Below are 26,682 nucleotides of genomic sequence, written 5' to 3'. Positions count from 1 at the left end.
GAATTTTCGTCTCCTGCCCCACGCCGGACCTGGGTGAGCAAGTGTGTTGGGGCCAGGGTTGCAGTGTTCTTATAGGAACCCGGGGAACTGGGGGCCATGGTCTACGTGATGGGGAAGACAGGTTCTGCCTGCCTCCTGCTGTGGCTCCCTGGTGCCCTCAGGACAAAGCCTGAGTGGCCCCTACTCCCTCCACTGTCCCTCACTCGCTCTGGCCACAGGTCTGCAGGATGTGCACCGTGGGAGCCGTGGGGCCGAGTAGACCCATCAGCCGACAAACGACCCTTAGGGCCAGGCCCGGCCCAGACAGATGCAACTGTTGTAGTTGTTCCTCTAAACGGAGCCGGGCCCCAGCCCTGGCCGTGGCGCCTGCAGTCCGCGTCACCTGGCCACGCTTCCCCCAGACATCCCACAAAGGCTCCTGCGGGACCCCGCGGTGGGGTGCGGTGGTCGCAGCCGAAAGATCATTTCCTCGCACCAGCCTCCCCTCTCCCTTCGCCCCGGTGTTTGTCCCCATCCGCGCTCGGCACGGCATTTGCTTGCTGTCTGACTTCGCGACAGTCCTCTCCGGACCCGGCGCAGGCAGGGGCGGGACTTTGGCCACAGCCGTGTCCCAGGCCGGCGCGCAGACCCAGCCTGGACGCGAGGGTAGGACTCCCCCGGGGTCCCCGGGGGCGGGCGCACGGTGGAGGGACCGGGCGCCGCGCCGGGGCGGGGTGCGGGGCGCGGGGTGCGTGGTGCTGGGGGTGCGGGGCGGGGTGCGGGGGATGCGGGGGGGCTGCCGCAGCGGCCGCGGCCGGCAGGAGGCGCAGCGCAGACTCGCCGCGCGGGAGGCGGGAGGGGAGCGCGGCGGAGAGGGGAGGGGAGCCGAGCGCGGCGGCGGCGACGCGCGCGCCGAGCCCACCCCCCGCGCCCGCCGCCGCCCGGACAATAAACAGCCGCGCGCGGGGCGATGCCCGAGCCGGTGCCGCCGCCCCCGCGCCGCGCAGCCCGGGCCGCCAGGCCTTAGCCCGCCTGGGCCCCCGCCCGGCCCTCCGCCCCCTCCCCCACCCCTCCTGCCCGCGCGCCCGCCCGGCGCCCGCCCCCGCCCAGCACCGCGGACCCACCCGGACCTCAGCGGGGAGATGGAGTGAGTAGGCGCGCTCGGGCCAGGGCGTGGGGGCTCGGAGCGCCGGGGAAGCAGGGGGAGGCCCCCACAACCGCGCCCCACCGGGGGCGTCGCGGACCCCGCTGGGAGGCGAGGAGGCGAGGGGCTTCCGGGCCCCCCAGGCTCAGCTCGGGAGGGACGCGGGCTGGGCCGCGCCAGCCCTGAGGCCCCCCTATCGGACCCCGGCGGCCCACGGGCTCTTGGGGACCCGGGAGGCATCGGCTGGGGGCAGTCCAGGACGCTGGGAAGGGGTGGCTCGCGTCTCCGCCCTCGCGCCGCCCGCGCCTCCTGGGCAAGCCTTGGCCCTCGGCCACCTGTGGGTGGCCCCGGGGAGGTGGAGCGACCCCTCCCCAAATTGCAGAGGTCCGGCCCTGTGCTCACCCGCCCTTCCCCCCCGCCTCCAGCCTGAGCGCACCGCTCATTGCGCCCTGGACGCGCGCACGGGCCAGTCCCCCCGCCCTTCCCAAGGGCCTCCAGTGGTGTCCGGAGCCCCCTGCTCGTGCGAGGTCCAGCCGCCAGATGTCCCGAGTTACCGCTGGAGATAGGGGGCTTCTTACCTGGCTGCTCTCCAAGAGAGGAGAGGACCAGGCGTTGGGAGCTTGGGTCTGATCTCCTCCAAGGGACAGTGTCTCCAAGATGGGGCTTCAAATGGTGTAGCTAAAAGAGTCTGCTGGCTCCCTTTGAAATCCTGGGACCCCTGCATGCCGAGTGGGTGACCTGGGCCTCTGTGGGGTCAGGGAAGGAGCTGTTGGCAGAGGAAGGTTCTTGTACACAGCAGGTGCCGAGTGAGGGTGCATGGTCATTCAGGCACATGGTCCCCTCTTCCCAGTGTGAGGGTGACCCCCCACCCACCCCTCACTCCCACAGGTGGGCACCGGGAGGCTGTGGGTGTGCTTGCATGGGCAAGGGGCCAGGAGGCACCCCCTGGGGTCACTCCACCTGCCCACTTTGGGACAGGGCCAGCACCTGCCCTGCTCTGGGCCCCTCGGCCCCAGCCGGAGGACCGAGGTCGGTTTCTGGAGGTCCAGCCAGCCTGGCCAAACTGGTCGCTCCCACTGGGTGTGTTTTCTAAGCCGACAACTTTCCTCCGGGTATTCACCCGTGACCCACCACACCCTCAGCTGAGTGGGAGCCGCCTCCCTCCCTCCCTGGGAAAGCGAGACACCCCAGTGTCCTCTGCTTTTGAAAAGCCAGACAAAGGCCCGGCCTGCTCCCCCCCACCCCGCCCCGGGAGCCCAGCCAGGGGCTCAGGGGAGCCAGGGCCCGGGCTTGCCTGTTCGACATTCCCTTCACTTGTTTATCTGCTCTCCAGGCCCACAGGGAGCCTCTGACAGCAGGGCCTGGGCAGGGTGTGGCCGTGGGGAGGGGGCTGCCACGGGAAAGCCATGGAAACTCCCCCACCCAGAGAGAGGCATAAGGGAATATACTGGTTGTACCCTATTGTCTCCTTTCTTTCCCAGTGGGGATGCCTGAGGCCCAGAGAGGGACTGCTGCTGCCCCAGGGTCACACAGTGCAAGGAGGGCCCCTCCTGCTGTGCCCCTATGGCTCCTTTGTCACGGGTCAGTTACGGCAACCACAGGCCACCCGTAGGTCACCAGTGCTTTTTCTGGGTACAGATACGGGACTTGACGTTCACTGGCTCTGAGCAGCCACCACGAGCGAAGGCCTCTCTCCGCGGTTCTTGGGTTGACAATGGTTGAAGAGAGGCTCCATCTGGTACTGCCCTGTCTTGGACACCTGCCCCTCTCCAGAGCCGGCTTCAGTCATTGAGGCAGCGGCTGCTAGAACGTGATCGTTCACCTCCTTCTGTTTCCGTGGATTTTTCAGTCCAAGACAACGGAAGGTGGTTGTGGCTTACGGGGGTGCTGGTCTTGCTGGAAAGTTTGTTTAAGAAATGGATTTTAATAATGTAAAGAATTCTAAATGTTGTTGATTAAAAGATTACGTTTTGTTAATTTGAGGATTTAAGGAAAATTAGAGAGTAACTACCTGGGGAGGCTCATGCCAGAAAGTGGGCAAGTGTGTGAGTGGCTGGCGGAGGGAGGAGACAGGTGCCAGGCTCTGCTTTGGGGAGGATCTCTGTGGCCCTGGGTGAGGCTATGCCCCTCCGGGAGGCTCAGGGCCTGGGTGGTAAAACAAAGATATTTTAGCTTGGAGCAGCCATTCTCTGCTACTCAAACCCCTGTCCTGGGGGAGGCAGGGCTTGAACCCTGGGACAAGGAGAGAGTTGAGCCTCTGACCATCTAGACTGTCCCAGATTCCCTCCCCACCTCAGGGCTGCAAGTTTTCAAGGGGAAAGTCTCAACTGGGTGCTAACTGGGTCTTTAACACGCTTTCACAGTCGCTAATCTCCCTTTTTAAGGAGAGGCGGGGCAGTTAAAAGGCAACTGTATCTAGTGATAATTGAATTTTAATAACAAGCTTTTATTTTCATTGTATCTATTTTTTTTTTCTGTGGTGTTTTTGAACAATGTTTGTGGCAGGGGATTCTGGTTTTTCTCAGACTTGGTAACAATGTGACATTTCTTTCTAAGACAAGGGGATTTGACTTCAATTTGAGTGGCTTTGATGGAGAGGAATGTATAGGTAGAACTGGGAAGGTCGGGGAACCATGTGAAGGTGGTTGGAGAAGTACAGAGGTAATTTGTTTACTTAGTGATTGTTTGGTGGGTGCTTGCTGTTTCCCATCTGTTCTGAGTGCTGTGTGTGTGAACTTGATCTTCACAGCAGCCATGAGAGTTAGGGAAACTGAGGCGTGGCCAGGGGAAATGGAAGACACAGAGCTGCAAAGGTGTGGGTTGGGGTTTGCTCCTGGGTGGTCCAAGCTCCCACCCAGGGGAGGGTGGGAGCAGGGGAGGAGTTTTTTGGTACCTTCCAGTGAGTGACTGTGGTCTGGGGGGTCCTGGGGGCCCTGGTATCAGCTTTCAAACCTGGTTTGTTGACTGAGCCACACAGAAGGTGGCCTTGTCAGGGGTCTCAGCCCCTGGGGCATCTGTGCCCACCCCTTATAGGACTGCTGACTTGGGAGGTGGGATAGGGAGAAGGGGAGTCCTGAGTCCCCATGAGACCTTGGGCATGTCACTCTCCTCTGGACTCACTTTTCTCACCTGGCCCCCTCTTTGGGGACATGACCCCACCCGGCCCCCTCTTTGGGGAAGCAGGGCCTGGGGAAAGGCAAGTCCTTTTTTTTTTTTTTTTTAATTTTTTTTTTAATTTTTTTTTTTTTTATTTGTAGAGACAGGGTCTCACTGTCACCCAGGCTGGAGTGCAGTGGCACGATCATAGCTCACTACAGCCTCCAACTTCTGGGTTCAAGGGATCCTCCTGCCTCAGCCTCCCAAGTAGCTGGGACTACAGGCATGCAGCACCACGCCCGGCTAATTTTTAAAATTTTTGTAGAGATGGGATCTCACTTTGTTGCCCAGGCTGGTCTTGAAGGCCTAGACTCAAGTGATCCTCCTGCGTCAGCCTCCCAAAGTGCTGGGGTTACAAGTGTGAGCCACCATGCCCGGCTATCCTCTCTTGATCTAGGAATCCTGTCATTAACAAATGCTTCCCACTGGCCATCCTAGCTGGAGAGGTCTGGGAACCCATGGAGAGTCTTCTCTGAGGTGTGGGGAAGGTTTGCTGGTCCAGTCCCTCATGAACCTTTTCTGTGAAGGATACTTAGGAGTTTAACCAGGCAGGCAGAAGGGTACACCTGGTGGAGAGACTAGCATGTGCAAAGGCCCAGAGGTGGGGACACATTGGAAGGAGAGAATGCTCTTTGGTTTGTGCTCTTGGCACCAGACCCTGCTGGGCCTTGAATGCCAGGTGGGGCAACCATGGGGAGCCATGGACAGTGTATGAGCAGGGAAGGACCAAAGGCTGACTTTGGGCATAAGAAAAAGGTTCCAGCAGCTAAGGGGTGAGACCAGGGAGCAGCAAGTTGTGGCTAAGTCTGGACAGAGGCCATGGGGGCAGCTTGGAGAGAAATACCAGAGCCAGAGGGGGCAGAACCCCATGTCTGGGTGGGCAAACACTCAGCTCCAGGTCTTTGTGGCTGTCGGAGCTACCCACAGGCCGAGGGCAGCCTAGTCAGGGAGAGTTGGCCTGGTCGCTGGACACACGAGGAGGGTGGCGGGTGCCCTGCATGCTGCACGGGGGACCTCCTGCCCAGGAAGGAGTCTTGGTGTCTGAGGAGCACAAAATCGGGCCAGAGTGGCTGTCTCCTGCCCAAGGCTTTCGAGCAGGGATTGAGGGACAGTCAGAGCCAGTCACCAGGACAGAACCTGGGCTGGGCTGGGAATCGGGAGGGGAGTCTGAGCCAGGCCTTGTGGTGGGTTAGGATCAGGACCAGAGGGAGGGCAGTCCGGCAGAAGGCACCAAGTGGACAAAGGGGGAGGAGTGGGACCAGACCGGGCCTGCCAACCTGGGAGAGCAGAGGATGTGCTTGTGTCGGGGGAGGGCAGCAAGGGCACAGGCCGGGGGATAGTGTTCTGGTAATACCTGTCCCGGAGCAAGAAGGTGATGTCCTCATCAGTTTGTGTTCAAATCCTTCTGACCATGGAAAGTCCCAGGGCAGGGCCAGCAGGGCCTTAAGACACCCCATGCATGGTGGGCAGGACCCCAGCCCCAGCCCTGGCCCGGTCCTTGGTGAGAGGACTTGTGTGTCCATTATACACAGGCATATGTGTGTGTATGTGAAAAAAAAAATATATATATATATATATTTAAAATTTGTAACAGCTTTGTTAAAATATAATTCACATGTCACACAATTAACCTGTTGAAAGTGTACAATTCAGCAGTTTTTAGTACATTGACCAAGTTGTGTATCCATCACTGCAATCAGTGTTAGAACTTTGTCATCACCCCAGAAAGGAAGCCCCGTCCCCATCAGCAGTCACCCCCCATCCCCTTCCCCAGCTCCTGGCGACCACGAATCCACGTCCTGTCTCTGTGGATCTGCTTGTTCTGGACATTTCATGTAAATGGAGTCTCAGACCGTGTGTCCTTCTGTGTCTGGCGTCTCTCACTGAGCACGATGTCCACGAGGTCCATCCACGCTGTGGCCTGGGTCGGAGCCTCGTCCCTGTTTAAGGCTGAGTGATGTTCCAGTGTGTTGTGTTTATCCATCGATGGACACTTGGATTGTTGTACGTGGTAACTGGTACAGTCACCCTGAAGGTGGCTGAAGCTTGTGCTGTCTTCAATGTGTGGAGTCCAGGCGCTGTCTTAGGTAAATGTCAGTTGTGACAGTGAGTGTCTTTAAAAAGAAGAGGAAGTAATCACAGGACAGGTGGCCTGTGGGGCTGGCAGGAGTATGACAGGCAGGGGCTGAGGTTTGGGGAACCTATGGGTAAGGCCTTCCTCTGATGACGGAAAGACCCTAATTGGTTTTTTTTTGTTTTTTTTTTTTTTTGAGACAGAGTGTCGCTTTGTTGCCCTGGCTAGAGTGAGTGCCGTGGCGTCAGCCTAGCTCACAGCAACCTCAAACTCCTGGGCTTAAGCGATCCTACTGCCTCAGCCTCCCGAATAGCTGGGACTACAGGCATGCGCCACCATGCCTGGCTAATTTTTTTCTATATAGATTTTTTTTTTAGTTGGCCATATAATTTCTTTCTATTTTTAGTAGAGACGGGGTCTCACTCTTGCTCAGGCTGGTCTCGAACTCCTGACCTCGAGCGATCCCCCCCCCGCCTCAGCCTCCCAGAGTGCTAGGATTACAGGCGTGAGCCACCGCGCCCGGCGGAAAGACCCTAATTGACTTGCTGGCCTCAGCAAACATTTATTGAGTACCTGCTGTGTACTGGGTGCTGGAGACAAGGCAGGGACAAAAAAGATGCATTTGCTGTCCTCGTAGGAAGACAAGAAAAAAAAAGACGTGATCAAGGTGTTTCCTGGCAGTGAGGGCTGGGGGGTGTTTGGGGCTGCTGGGGGTGACACTTATTAGGGAGGTGAGGGGAGGCCTACATGAGGAGGCGCCATCTGAGGAAAGGCCTGGGGAATGCATGAGTCTGTAGAGCTCCGGGAGAGGGTGCTCCAGGCGGGGGCATGGTGGAATGCTCCCAAGTGTGGGACAGGGTGGAGGGGAGCCCCGGGGTCTTTGGGGCTGGTCTCTGCAGATGGGTTTGCCTCGACACCCCACCTGAAGCCAGAGCAGGCCCTCTTCATGCCCCACTGCCTTCCTCCTGGGAGGGCCCAGGGCAGGGTCCAGCCCCTCCCCAGCCCCAGGTTAATAGGCAACAGGTTTGCTCCTCTGGGTCTGTGGCCTGCCCTGACCCTGCCGCCTCCTCCAGCCTGGTGGGGTGATGCCTCTCTGCCTTGACTCTCCTAGCATTCTCAGTGGCCCCATGTGTCAGCCATCTCCCCAGTGACGATGGTGGTCCTGGCACCTGCCTGTGCTGAGTGCTGGGAGGGCTGGGAGGAGATCCCTTCCCGTTGGGCGAGGGAGGCTCAGTAAGGCTTCTTGGAGGAGGCGGCTGTGCTGGAGCAGATCTTGGAGGGGGAGGAGGGAACGGGGGAGGACAGGAGCTGATGGCGGGTGAGGGGCGGACACTGGGGCTGGAATGCAGGCAGGCTTAGAGCAGGGCAGGGTGGTGGCAGAGGGAGGGCAGGGGGCTGCCAGGGCCGGGGCTCCCCCCCCTGAGAATCCAGGTCCCTCTGGGAGGTGAGAAGCAGCTGCTGGAATCCGGACACCCTCCTCCATCCCCTACCCAGTGGGGGAAGGGGCTGCCGGCCTCGCCCTTAACCCTACCTCCCAGCCCCGCGTGACTCCCCCCCATGGCCAAGGTCGCCGTCAGCTGTTTCCTTTCAGTTAGCATCAGGAATGTTCCCGGCGCTGGGCTCCGCGCCTGCCCGGGCAGGGACCCCCTCGTTCTGGTTGGAGCTGCCCAGGCGTGGGCTCTGGAAGGACAAATGCAACGCCCCCCCCCCATACACACACCTCCCGCCTCCCGACGATGGCCCGCCCTGCCCGCTGGGTGACCTTGGGCTGGTTGCGTAACCTCTCTGGGCCTTTCAAAAATAATCTCCCGGCAAAGTGGAGGCCTCTGCCGGGATCTTGTTGGGTTTGGACCTTATTAGCTCATCTCCTGGAGCCGGATTATCTCACGCGCTTGCAGAAGACGCCCTCGCTGGGTCCTGGGCCGCCTACATCGCGACGCCAGCCCAGAATTTGCTCCAAGCGCCGTAAAAATAATCCCGCGAGGACAGAACGCCTGCGTGCGCTGGGAGTGGGCGTCGGGGCGGGGGCGGAAGGCGTGTCCCCCCACGGACGGCCCTGAGCTGTTGCCCACTGCCCGGCCCAGCTGGTGGAGGCCCAGATACGGGAGTGACCTGCCCCGGGACACGCCAGCGAGGGCACCTGCCATCTTGCCCTAAACCCTCCGAGGCCTTTTGGCCGAGAAACTCAGCTTCTCCACCCAGCATGTAAGATCCTTTGTGATCTGGCCTCATCCCCCGCCCCACCCCCGCCAGACCTGGGGGGACCCTGTGCTGGAGCCGGACCGCGGGGTGCAGGCCCAGCCTCTCCCCTGGACACGACGGGGTGACAACCCCAGGGCAGGGGGCATCAGATGGATAGAAGCTTGGCCCAGCCTGGCCCTGCCCGCGCCCCGTGCCTCACGCCGGCCTCGGTTCCCGAGTCTGTGAAATGGGGCTGGCCCGGCCCGCAGGAGGCAGCGAGCGCTGGGGGAGGCGTTCTTACTTCATTGCTGTTTTATTAGCGCGTTAGGGTTGGGTTTTGCTTTATTTTTCGTATTTGGGAAGTTGAGCGTTTTTTGGCTTGACCTGTGGACCTGGCGCCAGGGACGGTGGAGACCCTTCCGGGGCGCACTCCCCTGGAAGCCGACCGGGAAGCTCCCTCGCACCCCCAGCTGTGGGGGCGGCGAAGACCCCGCCCTCTCCAGGCAGCCCCTGAGGCCCGGGGCGGGGGATGCTCAGCGCCGGCCCCTCCCCCGCGTGCCGGGCCTCCGCGTTGCCATGGGGACGGCGCGGTTGCCAGGGCAACCGCCTCCCGCGGGCCCCGCCATCCATCACCCCAGGCTGCGGCGCCCGGGGCGGCGGGGCGGCTTGGCGCCCCAGGCTTGGGGAGGGGGCCAGGGGTGCACGCGGTGTGCGCCCTCCGTCTGTGGCAGGGACACGGGTGGGGAGGGATGGGAACTCTCTTCCTGGGCCTCGATGGGGACATTGTTTCCCGCCTGACCTTCCTCTGCCCCGGCTCAGGCCGGCAGGGACAGGCCGCCCGGAGAGGACACTGCTCGCCTTGTCTGAGGCCTGGCGAGCCAGCCACACAGCAGGCCCTATGTCCCTGTGTCCAGCCTGGATGGCCAACTGCCCGCTGGAGAGGGGAAGGGCGCTGTGCCCTGGGGTCCAGGCTGCTAGGTCAACTTCTCGCCCGAGCTCTGCTCCTTCCTGGGTGGGTCCCTGGAATGGAAAACCGGGGAGGGGACCGCAGTGGGGCCCGGACCTGGGTCGTCGTTTGAATCCAGCTCTGCCACCGCCTGCCTCATGTTGCCTTCTCCGCACCTGGGTTTCCAACCCTGGGAAGGGGAAACTGCATGTGCAAAGGCCCTGAGGTAGGACTAAGCTTGGTACACAGCTAGGAGGTCCCGACCACTGCAACAGAGTGAGTGAGGGGGAGACCAAAGGGGTGAGGGCAGGGAGGGGAATGGGCCGGCATCGTGTTTCTTCCAAGGGCGGATGGGAGCCAGGGAGGCTTTGGAGCAGGAACGTGACAGGGTCCGAGTCTCATTTTGAGAAGCTGCCTCTGATTGTGGGGTAGAGAGGGGAGTGTGGGGGGCCAGGGAGGCAGCAGGGGTTGCTGGAGACCTAGGCTGGGGGGGATGGGGGTTGGCAGGAAGTGAGGGGCTGGGCCTCATGGGGAAGCACAGCAGAGGGCACCCTGCCTGCTTTACACAGCGAAACAGGGCAGGCCAAGAACTCTAGCTGATCTGGCCATTGAGGAAGGACCCACAAGCCAGAAAGCTGGATCAAGCCTTTCCTGAACTCCAGCCAGTTGAACCCAGCCTCCCTGAGGAAGGGGAAGGGGAAGCTGCAGAGGGTGTGGCTGGTACTCCCAGCTCCCGGGAGGCACAGAGAGGGAGGGGTAGGTGACACCTGCCAGGAAGGGAGGAGGAGCAGACGGGGTCACCTGTTGGGGCATGGGAGCTGGGCGACTTCACAGGCCTCCACAAGGCTGGTGAACTGAACCCCAGTGGGGACAGGCAGGCAGGCAGGCAGTGCGGGGTCCGGGGTAGGTCTCCACCCGGGAGCTGCCTCCCAGGCTGGGGCATGGGGCAAAGCCAACACGCTGTGCCTCTGTTTCCCTGCTGAGCCAAGGGGGAGGCATTAGGAGGGTTTGGAGCTAGAGGTGTCTGTGCCTCTGTGTGTGTGCACATGGGAAACAGGTCCGGTGGGGAGTGGGGCTCTTCTGAGGCTTCAGGTGGCTCCGGGCCCTGACACCAGGCTGGGGGTGTTGGGAGTGTTGCGGGTGGCGGTGGAACCCAAGGATGGACTGTAATTTCAGTCTCTGTGAAGATAAGGGGTTGGGAGACTCTGGCTCCCAGGCTCACACCCCCTTCGGTCCTGCCAGGCCCTGCCCCTTGGACTGGGCCTCCCACCTGCTGCTGCTGCCCAGAGTGGGCGACGTGCCCTGGGACCATTCAGGAATGGGACAGACCCAGAAACTCCCTGTGAGAGTTCAGGCCCCCCCCCTTCCTGTCTCCGCCCTGTGTCACCTCAAGCCCTGGGAGCACAAGGTTATCGTCACGTCCCTCACAGGGAGAGCGAAGCCCTGAGCTTGGCGCTGGTTCAGTTCTTCATTGGTCCCTGCATCTTATTAAGCTCCTACTGCATGCAGCTTTGGGGGACCCTGCAGGAGACTGAGGGAAGGAGGGGTCAGTTCCCCTCCCCTCCTGCCAGGTGGGGGTTAGGGTTAGGTGTGGACAGCAGGGGCAGGGTGCTACCCTAACCCGAACCCTCAGGGTTCTGTCCTGAGAGAGTGAGTACACAGCTGGTGCCTAACAGGGTCTGGGGGTACACACTCTCCAGGCTCCCTGGCCTCCCACCAACCCCACGGAGGGCCCATAACCTCTACAGTGTGAAGCCATGTTCAGATGCATCTGGTGACACTGATGTTTATTAAGCACCTACTGCATACCAGTCCTGGGGGCTGAGGCTGAAACCTCACTGGGCAGGCTCTCAAAAGACATTGCTTGGATGAGAGCAAAAGTCTGGAATTGAATCCCCGCTTTGCTTCTTGGCTGTGTGTCCTTGGGAGGCCCACTGCCCTCTCTGGGCCTTTGGGCTCCTGGGAGACTCCAGTGGAGACTGGTGTGAGAAGCACCCAGAAGTCCCAGGATGGGATCATTGACTTTTACAAGCCCAGGATTGGGTGGCCGGGCTGGTGGATGTCCCATTCTCTGTGTGCCTGTCCTGGAGCTACAGAATAGGGCTCGGTGGGCAGGAGGGTGCAGTGAGGGCTGCCCTGATCAGTCGAACAGTCTTGGCCAGGAGGTGACACACTTCTTCCTGAAACACGTTTGATGCATCCTTCCTATGAACTCCTATGCATCCTTCATGGCCCAGCCCGGATGCCCCCTTCTCCCTCAACCCTTCCTGGTTGCTAGGCGGAGCCTCTCCCCTTCCTGCTGTGGCTCCCTTGGTCCTGAAGGAGGCAGGGAAGGGTCCCACTGTGCAGAAAGGGAAATGGGCTCAGAGCAGGAATCACTTTCCTGTGTGGTCTCCAGCTGGGAAGAAACAGGCCTGAGACTCGAACCTCATCCAGCTGACAGCAGGGGCAGGCGGACCAAGGCTGACCTCTCTCTCCCACAGGGTCCTGGTGGCAGAGACCACATCCCAGCAGGAGCGGCTCCAGGCCATTGCAGTGAGTTCCTCCCACCCTGGGACAGGGTGACCTGTGGGGGTGGCACATGGGACTGGGGTCCCAGGGGCACCCCTCACTCGGCCGGGGACCCAGAACCAAGGTGTGCTGAGGGGCACAGTATTTGCTTTGGAAGTCCGAGTCCCACTGACACCTCCACTCAGAATGAAAATGAGTATGGAGACGCCTGACTCCTCAGTCCCTTAGGCCACTGGCCCTCCCTCTGCCTGCTGGGTCGGGGGTAAACTGAGGCCGGCGTTTAGTAGAGCCTTGCTCTCACCACTCAGGGAGATGGGCCTTGGGGGTGGAGCACAGACGTGCTCCGGAGCTGGCTGCCTCTGCCTGCGGGACGCAGGGTTCCCCTGGGTGGGGCTTCAGGCAGGTGTGCTGGGGTCTCCGAGGCCCCCACACCAACCCCTCGTCCCCCTCAGGAGAAGCGGAAGCGGCAGGCGGAGATCGAGAACAAGCGCCGGCAGCTGGAGGACGACCGGAGGCAGCTGCAGCACCTGAAGGTAGGGGAGGGGGTGGCCCCGGAGGGCGGCTGCGGCGGGGCAGAGGTGGTCCCGGCCCTGGCCCTGACCTGGACTCCTGCCACCCAGTCCAAGGCATTGCGGGAGCGCTGGCTGCTGGAGGGGACGCCATCCTCGGCTTCAGAGGGTGACGAGGACCTGAGGAGGCAGATGCAGGAGGACCAGCAGAAGGCGCAGCTCCTGGAGGGCTCCATCTCCAGGTGGGTGGGCAGAGTGTGTGGGCCAGAGCCCTGACCCTAACCTGACCCTGACCGGGCAGCAGTGGGTGGCCTGTTGGGGCCGAGGGATGAGAATCGCCCCTTCGCCCCCCGACACCCCCATCTGAGCAGATGTGTGAAGGACGTGGGCTCAAGGAGGCGCCAGGGTCCCCGAGGATGGGAGTTGCCGGCACTGGCATCCCCCGGGGCTTCCTGGCGCCAGCCCAGCTGGCTCGAACCCTCCCTGCTCACACTGGGTGCTAGCGGAGGCCGCAGAGGCCGCGGCAGCTGGGTCTGCAGGAAGCCCCGGGGAGGGGCAGGATGGGGAACATGGTCATCCTGTGGGGCTGGTGGGACACAGGCCTGGAGTTTCTGGCACTCGGGAGTCCCAGGCTCTGCTCAGGGCCAAGGGTCAGGGTGGAGGGAAGTGACGACCAGAATTCCAAGTGCCTGCTCTGGCCACGGAAGAGGCCCAGGGGGCGGAGGACTGCCCGGGTCACGTGGCACACTGGCCCGACACTGGACGCCCAGCAGGCCCAGCCTGGCCACTGCTGGCTGCTGTCTCTGCTCTGTGGTGTCCCCGCCTCCACCCGGTCCTGGGGGTACCTTGGGCTGGGACTTCTCTCCCTGGGTAGGGGGACTTAAAGGCAGGGGTGGGTGGGGCCAGTTCCACCTCTGTAAGCCTCAGTTTCCCCACCTGTGAACCAGGGAGGTGAGGATTCCAGTAGACATTAAGCACCGTCTGTGTGCCTGGCTGGCCCTGGGTGCTTGGCCAGAGGTGGGGCAGAGCCGGTCCTGGCCCTGGGGCAGGGTGGGTCTGCTGGGAGATGGGCCCATGCCAGGCGGGGGCAGGGTCAGGGGAATCACGGGGCTCGTTCCATCCACCCCTGCTGGGCACAGCTCCGGGGCAGCAGGCTTGGCACCACAGTGGAGGGGTGGTGGCCTCACTTTAGCCTGATAGCGCTTTCCTCCACCCCAGGGCAGCTGCTTCTCTCCCACCCTCCTTTTGCCTGCTCAGGGACTCTGCCCAGACACCTCTTCCCGGAAGCCCTCCAGGCTGACCACGGTCTCCAGTCCTTTCCTTGGGGAGAGGGGGACAGGTGTCCAGCCCTGCGTCCTGCCTGCCAACCTGGGCCCACCTCTGGGAGCTGCCTGTCACGCTCCTACCCTCACCAAAGCCAGTGGCTGGGATTTACTATCCCGGTTTTGTTTTTGCTGGATCTGTTGGTCCTGTTATCTTCCAGTATTTGGAAAATGACACGGTTTTCCACTCTCCCTGGAGAGATAACATTTCCTGTGAAAACACATGAATTCCAGTGGAAAAGAAAGGAGGGTTCATCTGAAACAAATTGGGAAGTTTGAATCGCGGCGCCACGCTGGTGGGCCGTGTGACTTCTTCCCTCTGTGCCTCGGTTTCCCCCACCGTGAAGGGGTATGGTGAGAAGACCACACAGGGGTGTTAGGAAACACTCAGTGCTGGGAGTTGTCCCACAGAAAGCCCCAGAATAGGGCTGGGGCTGCGGACTTGCCGGTGAGTTCTCACCCACACACTCACCTCCCCCAGGCTGGAGAAGGAAATCGAGGTGTTGGAGAGTGGGGACGTCGTCCCTGCTGCTGTGAAGGAGAACGCGGCAGCCCCCAGCCCCGCCCGGGCGCCGGCCCCCAGCCCCGCCAAGGAGGAGCCCAAGGCAGAGGTGGTTCTGAACTCCCAGCAGGTGAGGAGAAGGAGGTGGGTCCCAGGGCGGCCTCCCAGTGAGACCTCGCCCTGTCCATGTCCTTGCCGGTGTGGCCGCGGGGGCAGCTTGCATGGGAGCTGGTGCTTGCGTTTGCGTCTCAGCTGGGCCACTTCCCGGCTGTGTGACCCAGGACAGGTTGCTTTCTGTCTCTGGGCCTCAGCTTCTCCATCTGTAAGACAGGCAAGCGATCAGCACACCCCTCTGCTGGGCCTGTCGCGAGGGTTCAGTGAATGCTAGGACAGGGAGCCCTTTACACGAGACCTGACACCAAGCGGTGCCACCTACTCACCGCTGCTGTTATTTTGATAGAGCCTGTACACACACATCTCCTTGTCTGATCTTCCCAATGGCCCTTCAGGAGTGAACGGTGTCCCCGTTTGATGGACATGGAAAGCCCAGGCCCAGAGAGGTTGAGAGACTGGCTCAAGGCGACACAGCGGAGTGGTCTCTAGTGAACTTTACCCACTGATTCCGGGAACTGACATCTATGCGGGGCTGTGTTAAAGTCAGACCCTGGGCTGGGGACGGTGGCGCACGCCTGTAGTCCCAGCACTCTGGGAGGCCGAGGCGGCAGGATCTCTTGAGCCCAAGAGTTGGAGGCTTCAGTGAGCTGTGATCGCATCACTGCCCTCCAGCCTGGGCGACAGAGCGAGACCCTGTCTCTATAAAAATACCAGACCCTGAGAAGCTCACCAGTTAACCACATGGTTTTGCTGCAAAAAACAATTAGACTTGTGATTTTAAAATGAACAATTTCAGACAATATGGCTGTTTATAAACTGTATTGAATGTTTAAGGGAATCCGAATTATTAATATATTAAAAGGTTTGACCAGTTGGATTTATGGGTCATTCAAGGGGCTCTAGTGACTTTGCCTGTTAGATTTGGAAATCTTCCTCATTAGGTACTTGAAATTGGGGGGAAATTAGGATATTTGTAAAGATAGTATAAAACATTTGAGAAAATTTAATTAAGTGTGTAAACAAGGTCGACCATTCATGAAAATGTAATCTGAAAACTTAATGAATAAATATGTTAAATTAACTTTAAAAAAAAAAAAAATACCAGACCCTGTAATTCTGGGTGCCACTCGAGTGGTCACCGCAGCGTGTTAATGTGAATCCAGAAGTGTCCCAACCCCGTTTGTTATCTTTGGGGCTCAAGGGGCCCTGTGGGGCATTGCTGGCATCCGGAAGCATCTGCTTCTCAGGAGGGCGGCACAGGCTTCCTGGAGGAGGTGGGTTTTCAAGGTGGAGTAGGAGTTCTCTAGGTATCTTTCACTGAGAGTAGATTGAGCGTGGACTATGTGCTGGCTGGCATGGGAGACCCAGCAGTACACGTATGTGGTCCCTGCCACGCCCTGGGGGAGAGACAGGCCCCTGCTGGGTGAATGACGCAGTAACTTCAGGGAGCAGCAAACCTCCAGTGACATGATGGGGAAGGAGGATTCACCCAATGTGGTCAGGGGGCTGGGCACAGCGGGGAAGGGGGAGGGGAGGCTCCTGGGCGGGGGTCTGACCACCCAGGGCCAAGCTGGGCCGGACGGGAGACAGCATCTGGGAGGAGGTGACGGTGGTGCCTTGGTCCAGAGTGACCTGCAGGCCCTGCTGAGGGTGGTGCGCAGGGAGGGGGACCCCTGCGTTTCTGTCCTCAACCCCGAGAGAGACAGGAAGCATGTGCATCTGGTGTCACCCGCTGCGCCAGCCCCTTCCCAGCAGGTGGGGAGCCTGGTCCGCAGGAGGACGCCCTTGACCCCTCCTCTTCTCTCTTGCAGACCCCGGTGGCCACAGCCAAAGGTAGGCACGTGGGGCCTCTGCGCCCTCTGGTGGCCAGAGCGGGGATGGCGGGCATGGAGGGTTAGGGTTAGGGTTAGGGTCAGTTGCAGTTGTTGCTGTTCAGTAATAACAGTAATAGCAGCAATGATTCATTGTTATCGTGCTTCTCCTTGAGTCCTGGGTTTGGGCCTGGGTCACTCCCAGCTCTGTTCACCATCCCTTCCCTCAGTTTCCACAACATTCCTGGGGGAGGAACTGCAGCATCCTCGGTACCCAGGGGGAAACTGAGCCTGGCGGTGGGCGTGCCCTGGGGAGCTCCCGCCTGGCTGTGTCCGCAGGCCCTGGGTCTGACCTCCCTCGCGTCTCTGCTCCAGGCCCACGTGCTCTGACAAAGGCGTGGCCTGGCCTGGGACCAGGCTCTATTGAATAGGACAGGGGTCCCATGCAGGCACACCAACGTGGCACAAAGCACAGACAAAGAAAAAAGGCAAAGGTCTGAACTCTGTGACTCATTTTATGCACACTCTACACCCAAATTATTGCAGGTAGATGATACATGTTTGCCAATATTTCACATCTTGACGACATTTAAATATATATTCTTGGCCGGGCACAGTGGCTCACACCTGTAATCCCAGCACTCTGGGGAGGCTGATGCAGGAGGATCACTTGAGCCCAGGAGTTCGAGACCAGCCTGGACAACATAGTGAGACCTCATCTATAAAAAAATAGAAAAATTAGCCGAGCATGGTGGTGCTTGTAGTTCCAGCCACTGGGGAGGCTGAGGCAGGAGGATCACTTGAGCCCAGGAGTTGGAGGCTGCAGTGAGCTGTGATAATACCATTGCACTCCAACCTGGGTGACAGAATGAGACTGTGTCTCAAAAAAGGAGGAAGAAAGATAAGAAATATATATATATATATTCTTAGATTAGATATCATAGCTTATTATATATATTGTTATGTCGTTAGGTATAGGAGATTTGTTACATATAAATTGTATCTTAAGAACACACGTTAACCGTGTATGTTTGCACATCACAAGCAGGGAAGGAGAGAGCCACCGGCTGGGATTTGCTGTGGTGCCTGGAGTGTCTCTGGCCTGATTGTTGTGTGTTAATTATTCATGGGGAGAGTGTCTCCTTGTCTTACTGTAGAATTAAAAATTAATAATTTATAAAAAAAATCCATGCAGGCCTCTCAGGGATTTTGTGAAAATTGTTGGGCTGAGAGATGAGCATGGACCGTGGGGCCGGGTGTGTAGGGGGTCCCGGTATCTGGGGGCTCTGGACGCATGTGTGTGTGAGGGCATTCGGGTGTCTGGGGGGGCCCTCATGACCATGTCCCCTCTGATCTCCTCTGTCTCTCTCCACCCCCCCGCCTCCCCTGCAGAGAAGAGAGTCTCTAACACTCCGGTGAGGACGGTCGAAGGTTCCACCATGATGAAGGCAGGTGGGTTGGCCCCCAGGCTCCGGCCCCCAAATCCAGCCGCCACCCAGCGCTGTACCTTGGTCCTGGGGGGCCTGGGGGAGTGGGGGTGATACAGACCCACCCGCATAGTGTCTGGTGGGGGCTGTGGCTACGGGGGATGGTGGCTGGACCGAGCCAGTGGCTCCGAGGCTGGCCGGGATGCCCCACTGCTTGGGCGCCTTGGTCACACGCAGGCCCACGCTTCCCCGAGAAGACGGGCCCTCACGCATGGCGGCTCTAACCCAACGCCCCTCGCGGCTTTCATTCCACCTTAACCTCAAGGCTTGCCGTGCGTGTGCGGGGGGTGCTCACGCCTGAACACGCTCGCTGTAAATCCTACCTGCTCCACCATCCTCGGGCAGCAGGACCGGCTGCCTCGGGGGAGAGTGAGTGCCCGGCCCCTCGGGGGGACCAGGCCAGCTCTCTGGCACTGCTACTCTTCTCAGGAGCAGGGGAAAGTCGGGGTTAGCGCTGAGTCATGCAGGGTGCGAGGCCAGAGTTCGAGTCCCCTCTCTCCGAGTGACATGTGGTGCCTTGAATGTCTCCACCTGCTGGAGGGGTGCAGTTGTACTGACCTTACACCCAGGGCTTGGCATAAAACAGGAGCAATGATGGAGATAAGTTATAACTGTTTTTGGAGTGAGTTGGAATAGCAGAAAACCAAGGAAAGGAAGCGAAGACAGATTGGGGCTCCCAAGGGAGGGAGGTCCAGGTCTCCTGCATGGCCCAGCGGGGTGTGGGGGGTTTGTCCCAGGAGGCAGGAGCTGGAGGGTAGCATCTCCCATGGTGGGGGACACCTTCAAGGCCCGTATGCAGTTTAGACCAGCCCTGGCTAACACCGAGGCCAGGTGCCCCGGCTGGTCCCCTCAGCCAGTGACTTTGAGCAGTGCACAACCTGCTCAATTGTGTGAGCAGCCCTGGACATAGATGTCTGGGTGTGCAGGTGTTAGGCTGTGCAGGGATATGGGATTGAATAACAATCATTGATTCATTCATTCATTCTAGTGCTTACTGAGCTCCTGCTGTGTGCCAGGGCTGGGGGACACAGCCTGTGGGAGCCTACACAATAACTTAGGGAGCAAAGTAAGGCAGAGAATGGGGAGCTGGAGGGAGGAAGAAATTTAAATCACAGGGCCCAGGGGAGGCCTGACTTAAGAAGCGGCATTTAAGCAGAGACCCAAAGGAGGTGAGGGGGAAAGACATGCAGATATCTGAGGGAAGGGTGTTCCAGGCAGAGGGCACAGCCGAGCAAAGGCTCTGGGGCAGGGTGTGACTGGCGTGTTGGAGGCACAACTAGGAGGCTGATGCGGCTGGAGCAGAGTGAGGAGAGGGAAAGGGAGGAGGGGAAGGTGGGAAAGGGACAGGGCAGGTCGTGCAGGAGGAGGGAGATGGGAGCCATGGAGGGCTGTGGGCAGAGCAGGGACTCGCCCGACAGGTGCTCATAGGCGCCCTCTGGTGGCTTCAGGGAGACCAGACCATGGATGATGCTGGGAGACCAGGGCGGAGGGGACTGGGCTGTTCCCGGGGATGCTGGGGCCTGGCCAGGTGGGGGCCATTCCGGATGTTCTGAAGGTGGAGCCCCCAGGGTGTGCAGACGGTCAGGGTGTGGGTGTGGGAGAGAGAGAGGGAGGTGGGAAGGACAGAGCTGTCTGTGGGGGCTGGTGCAGGGGGCAGATTGCGAGTGGGGTCTTGGACGCGTGAGCGTGGGGCTCCCGTGGGACGAGAAGGGCAGCCGTGGAGGCGGCGGTGGGAAGGAGTCGAGTCCAGGGTAAAGTCCAGTGGAGACAGACTTGCAGGCGTCCTTGACACACAGTGGAGATGACAGCCGGGGCCTGGGCAAGGTCCCTGGCGCAGAGCAGAGTCCGGACAGAGCTGGGCCTGAGCCTCAGAGGCCAGCGGGAGGAGGAGAACCAGGTGACCACAGGCCCAGTGGCCCCCAGCACTTGGCATCGCCAGTTCCTCCTAGAGCGGGCCTGGGCGGCGGCTGCTGGTACTCAGTGTCTGTGTGGTTTTGCAGTAATGACTGAGGGGTGAGATGCCTCACGGGTAGTGACATTCATTTATCTTAAGAGGGAATCATCCTTTCTTCATGTCGACATAGCGTGACGTCCAGGTGGCTGGGGCAGTCCTCGGCGGGGCAGAGAGAGATGGGGCTGGGGACTGCGGGTCTGCAGACCTGAGTTCAAATGTTAGCTGTGACCCTGGGCGGGGCGGGGCCTCCCTCGGACTTGCTGTGAGTGCTCTGAGGAAGCAGGAACAATGAAGGCTTTCCAGGTGGCGGAGACAGAACCGGACTTAGGAGACCAGAGCTGGGTGGCCCAGTGGAGGACGGTGTGCAGAGAGGGTGGCGGGGCAGAGGCTGGGCCTTGAATGCCAAGCAGAGGAACTCAGACGAGACGCCCTGGGCACTGTGGAGCTGTGGAAGGGTGTCGCTGCTTGGCTCTGCGCTGCTGGCTGCCCCTTTCCCGGCTTGGCGGCAGCCCGGCGGGGGGCACGTGGGCGGGTGGGCCATGGCGTAACCCCGCGACTCTCGTGCCAGCCATGTACTCGGTGGAGATCACTGTGGAGAAGGACAAGGTGACGGGGGAGACCCGGGTGCTGTCTAGCACCACGCTGCTCCCCCGGGAGCCCCTCCCTCAGGGCATCAAAGTCTACGAAGATGAGACCAAAGGTACGACAGCCCCCGCCCCCGCCCCTGCCCCACCAGAGGCCCCAGCCAGAGGCCGTGGCGTGGACTCAGCTTCTGTCCTCGCCCTTCCGTCCAGAGCTCATGCATAATTCACTCCAGTCATTGCCATTGTGAGGAAGGCTACAGAAACTCGCAGAGGCGTACGGGGCCCAGAGAGGGTCTCACAGCGGGGGGAGGGGGCTGGGGGGCGTCTCAGCGGAGAGGAGCAGGGGCTGGTTGGATGCACGGCGGGGTGTGGGGAGCAGCCAGGGCAGGTCCAGACGTGGGACGGAGTTTGCTGGGGCCGGTGAGGAGTGGCGGGAGGGACTGTGTCCCGAGGGCCTTGGAAAGCCTACAGGGGGTCGAGCCCAGACCACCACCCTGAGATCCCATCTGCCTTTAAGGGCTCTTTCTGACAGCCAAGAGGGGAACAGGTCGTGGTAGATGCCCCCGGGGAAGCCAGGAATCCCAGGAGGACCAGGGAGCCTCACACGAAAGCCCCGAAGTCTCTCTCTCTCTCTCTCGATATAATTCACGGACCCTAAAATTCAGCCTTATAAAGTATACAATTCAGCAGATTTTGGTGTGTTTGAAATTGTACAGCTATCACCACTATCTAATTCCAAAACATCCTGTCACCCCAAAAGTAAGTCCATCCCCAGCAGTAGTCACTCCCCATCCCTTCCCCAGCCCCTGGCGACCACGAAGCCACGTCCCATCTCTGTGGATCCGCCTGTTCTGGACATTTCATATAAATGGAGTCACACACTGTGTGTCCTTCTGTGTCTGGCTTCTCTCACTGAGCACGATGTCCTCAAGGTCCATCCATGCTGTGGCCTGTGTCAGAGCTTCGTCCCTTTTCGTGGCTGAGTGACATTCCAGTGTGTGGATGGACCACGTTGGGTGTGTCCACTCATCCAATGACAGACATTTGGGTCTTTGCCACCTTTTAGCTTTGTGACGCTGCACAAGTTTTTGTATAGATGTATTAATATATTCTCGTTTCTCTTGGGTGTGTACCTAGGAATGGAATTGCCGGGTCATACGGTGACTCCATGTATAGCTTTTCGAGGACCCTGAGAACTGTTTTGCACAGCAGCTGCACCCGCCACTTTCTGATAAGCGTGGACCAGGGCCCCAACGTCTCCACCCACCCCAGCACTTGTTATTAGCCGTTATTGTAGCTGCCAACCTAGTGGGTGTGAAGCATTTATTATCGCACTGTGGTTTGATTCCCAAAGCCTTGTGTCCTTAGGGGCAGCTTGGGCCTCTGGAGTGCCCAGGGTTCGCTTGGTGGGGGGTCTCATTACAGCCCAGCTCCAGGGTGGTTTTGGGGTGTGGGCTCCAGCTCTCACCATTCCGGGGCCTCATCTTCCACACAGAGACCCCCACGGAGGCCACTCCACCCCCTTCTGCCTTCCCTAGCCCCTGGGGACTCAGGACCTGCCAGACTGGACTCTGGTTGCTTAGCAACGGAAAGGTGATCCATTTCCATGGCAGCCAAGGTCTCGGATGCCTATCTTGGGGTAGTGGCCGATGGGAAACACTCAGCCGGCTTCTGTGTGCCCAAGACACACCCCACCCTCTGGGCCTCCAGCCCAAAGTTAGTAGGAACCCTTGAAGCATGGACGGCCTTCCCCAGGGGGTTGGAAACAGACAGTGGGGAAAACTTTCCTCCTGGCTTGTTGCTGGGGACAAGGGCTCTGACCCTTGGTTGAGAGGAGGCGAGTCCCTGGGGCCACCTCTTTCGTCACCACCCCCCACCCCCAGTGTGGTCAGGACAACTGTGTTTCTAGAAGGAGTTTGCAGGGCTGGTGTCAGACCACAGCTGAGAGTCCTTCCAGGGTGTGATATCTGGTCCTTAGAGAGTCTAGCACAGCTCAGGAAGTGACAAATCAAAGAGACACAGATGAGTAAAGTTGGAGAAATTTGGGAAACCTATTTAACAAGATTGATTGTATATATAAAACTCTACCCAATCACAGGTAGGATATTTCCAGAAAGTGACCACGTTCTACGCTGCCAAGGAAGTTGTAAGGACTATTATAAAGTTGATGTCTTATCCTCTACTCCTTGAAATTTTTTTTAAAAAAAAAAAAACCTTCTAAATAAATCTTGGCTTAACATGGCAACCAATCAAAATGGAAATTATAAACTATGCTTTAACGAGGACAGCATAGTCTAACCTGTGGGGTGCAGCCAAAGCAGAACTCAGAGGACAATGCATAGCCTTGATGGCACTTATTAGAAAACAAGAAAGACTGGGTGAAATGAATGAAACTTTAATTCAAGATCCACCAAATAAACCCAAAGATGGAAAAGTATCAGAATCCCTGTAACTTCGAACCTCCAGATCCCCAGGGTGGGTGGTATTTGTTCATATGAGGGAACAGACCTGGGCTGAAGGAAAAAACAGGGGTCTAGCCCTGGCCAGCTACATGACCTCTGGCTAATAATTGCTTCCCTTCTCTGAACTTTCATTTTTGCTGTCTTTACAATGGAAAAAAATAGACCTACTTTGCAAGGTGATTGTGTGGCAGTTAGTTAGCTAAAGAATATAGAAATACAGTTGACCCTTGAACAACATGGGGGTCAGGGGTGCTGATCCCTGTGCAACTGAAAATGCACATATGACTTTTGACTCCCGCAAAACTTAACTACCAATAGCCCACTATTGATTGGAAGTCTGATCAATAACATAAACAGTTGGTCAACACATACTTTGTATGTTATATGTACTATGTACTGCATTCTTACAATAAAGTAAGCTAGAGATGAGAAAATTTTATTAAAATCAAAGGAAGAGAAAATACATTTACTTACTACTTATTAAGTGGAAGTGGATTTTCATAAAAGTTTTCCTCCTCATCATTGTCACAATGAATAGGCGGAGAAAGAGGAGGGGTTGGTCTTGCTGTCTCAGTGGTGGCAGAGTAGGAAGAAAATCTGCATATAGGTGGGCCTGCGCATTTCAAAGCCATGTTGTTCAAGGGTCAACTGTACTTCAAAATGAAAGACAATAAAATCCCAATTCATTTATTTCCAGTTTTTCTTTTCTTTTTTTTCCAAAGGCTAGTCAAGTGAAGCAGTGGGAGTGAAGAAGGAACAAAGGAATCTGTAACTCATTGTGATCAATTTGTTTTAAACACTACTGCACTTGGACCAGCCAATTTCCAGTTTTTCTTGATTCCTAATACATGGGGGTTTTTTGTGCCTATACATTTTCCTCTGTGTACAGCTTTGGCTGTATCCACAGATCCTAATAGGGAGCTTTAATTGTCAAGCAATCCTTCATGTGTAATCTAGTTTGTGATTTCCTCCTTAGCCTTGAGGATGAGCCTAGGCTTCCCTCCCGTCTGGGAACCAGCTCACTCTCCCTGTCTCTCCTCGCGCAGTGGTCCATGCCGTGGATGGTACCGCCGAGAACGGGATCCACCCACTGAGCTCCTCGGAGGTGGACGAACTCATCCACAAAGCAGACGAGGTCACACTGAGCGAGGCAGGGTCCACGGCCGGGGCAGCAGAGACCCGGGGGGCTGTGGAGGAGGCCGTGAGGACCACGCCCTCCCGGCGGGAGATCACCGGAGTGCAGGCACAGCCAGGGGAGGCCACGTCCGGCCCACCAGGCATCCAGCCTGGCCAGGAGCCACCAGTCACGATGATTTTCATGGGCTACCAGAACGTGGAGGATGAAGCCGAGACCAAGAAGGTACTGGGGCTCCAAGACACCATCACTGCGGAGCTGGTGGTCATCGAGGACGCGGCCGAGCCCAAGGAGCCTGCGCCACCCAATGGCAGTGCCGCTGAGCCCCCCACTGCTGCGGGCCCAGGGGAAGAGAATCAGGCAACTCCTGAGGCCACCACCAGCGACCCCCAGGACCTTGACATGAAGAAGCAGCGCTGTAAATGCTGCTTAATCATGTGAGCCGGCCCAGCCCCTGAGACCCCGGCCCCTGCCCCGTTCCACAAACACCCACCAGCCCGGCCCCTCCCGGCACCTGCCCACCCTCCACCCACAGCCTCACGGGCCCCAGGACTTGCCGTGTTGTCACGTGTTCCTTCTGAGTTTCTTTCATTGGAAAGAGGGACGGGGCCCCACCCATCACCACACTCCAACACTGACCCCAGCCAGAGCCGTGCACCTGCACCTGGTAGGAGAGAGACATGGACAGACCCCCTTTTCCTGAAACAAAGACCCTCCCCGCCCACCCCCGTCACGGCAGCTTCACAGATGCGGGGTTCACGCCCAGCGTGGTCCTGGCGGGCATGACCCGTGGCCTCTGTGCTGCCCTAGGCCAGCCTGCCACCCTCTGGGCCTCCTGCCTGTGCCTTTCTGCCACCTCTGATGAGGTCTCTGAGGGGACACCCTGCCGGAGAGGGACCCAAGGAGCCGAGGGGTAACAGGGCCTGCTCAGGCCCTGGAAGTGGGGCTCTGTGGGGTTCCCCGGCAAACATGCTGGCCCCCCAATCTCGGGCAGTTGGGGTGAGGCCGTGCCTCCTTTGGGGCTTGAGGTCTTGGGATGGAGGATGGGCCCTTCTGGCCCCCCCAAGCCTGTTGTGCCCCCCACGCCCTCTATGGGCCCAGCCAGTGGACAATGGAGTCTGGGGCAGGGGAGCCCTGGAGACATTCCCCCACCTCAGGAGGTGTTGTAGCCCCTGGGCTGTCTTCTAGACAGGCAATTCAAGAGTCATGGGACCGGGTGAGCCGCTTTTTGTCCTGAGCTCCTGACCCCACTGGGCCCTCCTTCCTCCTGGTGCTAATTTGGGGACCCCAGGGGCCACCTCTGGCCTCTTCTCCAACCTGCTTGGACCAGGGTCCTGGGTCCCCCCAGCCACACCCCAGAGATCAGGCCCCGCCTGCCAGTCTGCTGGGCTTGCAGCATTTCCGGGCAGTGGAGGGAGGGACGCAGCAGCCTGGGACAGGAAGGCTCCCCCTGGGTTGCAGCAGGGGCCCAACCCAGCCTAATGTGAGCCTGCCCCTGGCCCAACGTGAGCCTGCCCCAGCCCCCTCTCACTGGAAGTGGCAAGGGGCTCCCCTCCTGGGGGCAGCCACACTCGTCCCCAGAGGCACATTCGTGCACATTCTCACAGACACCCTCTTCTCATGTGTTGGCTTTGGACAACCAGGCTCCATCTTGGCCCGTTCCCTAGGGGCCTCCAGCCTGGTGCCCAGTGCCCAGGCCACCTCTGGGTCCAGTGACCACCTGCAGCCTCAGCAGGGCAGGTGTAGGGGCAACCTCAGACAGGAGCCTGGGTCCCAGTCTGAGCTCTGCCCCTGGGTGGCTGGGAGGAGAGGCCCTCTCTGGGGGTGACCTGGAACCCCTCCTCTTCCTCCCTGGAGTCTGCCCGCATCCCTCGAGCCGTGAGCCTTCGCTGAAGTGCCCTTGCCGCCCCCTTTCTGCTTTCGATGTGTGATGAGGCCCCCGATGTTCTTGACTTTTTCCCAGAGGAGCAAATAAACAGCGTGAACAGCCCCAGTTCCTGGAGTTCTTGGCTTTCGCCTGGGCGGGGAGGGTGTGGCTAGGCCCGGGGGTGGGGCCCCACCAGCCGGCTGGGCCATAAAAGGGGAGGCCAAGCAGGGTCCAGGGAGTCGGCGTCCCCTCTCCAGGCCTCTCCTGCACACGCTCACCCCAGTGCTGTGGGGCCGGAGGCGTTGCTGGAGTCCCACGCTGCACCTGCACAGGTAAGGCCCGGAGGGACGTGGGGTGGGGGGTGGCTGCTGCCCGGTAGGACTTGCTTCCTGCTTCCTGTGGGGCCCTGGGCTTCTGCGCCTGCCCCTGCCCTGCCCTTGGGCTGTGAGGCTCCCATGACTGTACTCAGCCCCAGGGACAGTGGAATGGTCCCCGCAGACACCGCACAAGCTCTTGGTGACACCAGCCCCTGGGAAACAGGGTGCAGGGGCAGGCGTCTGCGGGGCCTGCCTGTGTGCTCGGGGAGCCGCCACCTGTTCCATCGTGGTGTGGTCTTGGAGGAGCTGCTGCCTACCGTGGGCTTTGGTCTCCCTGCCCATAAAACAGGCTTTAGGAACCCAGGTGGGAGGCCATCCTCAGCCTGGGGGAGGATGGTTGTCCTCTGGGGCCTCAGTTTCCCCATGTGAGGTGGTGAGTGTGGTGGAGTGCATACAACAGAGGGAACGCGGGTTCAAAGCCCAGCCTAACCACTGGCCATTCTGTTCCCTTAGGCAGGACTTGAAGCTTTCTGTGCCTCAGTTTCCATATCTGCAAATCAGGGATGGAGGGACTTGAAGGCTGGGCATCCCGGCAGCATTAGGGGCTCAAGCTGTTGTTCTGGGGTG

The 26,682-nt window shown here is 59.3% G+C and overlaps 1 protein-coding gene across 1 annotated transcript; it reads left to right on the top strand.

The window, feature by feature from the left end:
- Positions 1 to 1,074: 1,074 nt before the first annotated feature.
- On the top strand, positions 1,075 to 25,842 carry PALM (paralemmin). Its single transcript, XM_069481458.1, has 9 exons — positions 1,075 to 1,126; positions 11,964 to 12,015; positions 12,444 to 12,524; positions 12,612 to 12,742; positions 14,304 to 14,454; positions 16,250 to 16,271; positions 17,642 to 17,701; positions 20,259 to 20,390; positions 23,783 to 25,842. Exons 1-9 carry the CDS (start codon positions 1,122 to 1,124, stop codon positions 24,310 to 24,312), a joined length of 1,164 nt encoding a protein of 387 aa, XP_069337559.1. The 5' UTR covers positions 1,075 to 1,121; the 3' UTR covers positions 24,313 to 25,842.
- Positions 25,843 to 26,682: the final 840 nt, after the last annotated feature.

Source organism: Eulemur rufifrons, chromosome 2 (genome assembly GCF_041146395.1).
Source record: "Eulemur rufifrons isolate Redbay chromosome 2, OSU_ERuf_1, whole genome shotgun sequence".
Taxonomy (NCBI): Eukaryota; Metazoa; Chordata; class Mammalia; order Primates; family Lemuridae; genus Eulemur; species Eulemur rufifrons.
Note: the sequence above shows the minus strand (reverse complement) of the source record. Positions and strands in the feature narration are given on the sequence as shown.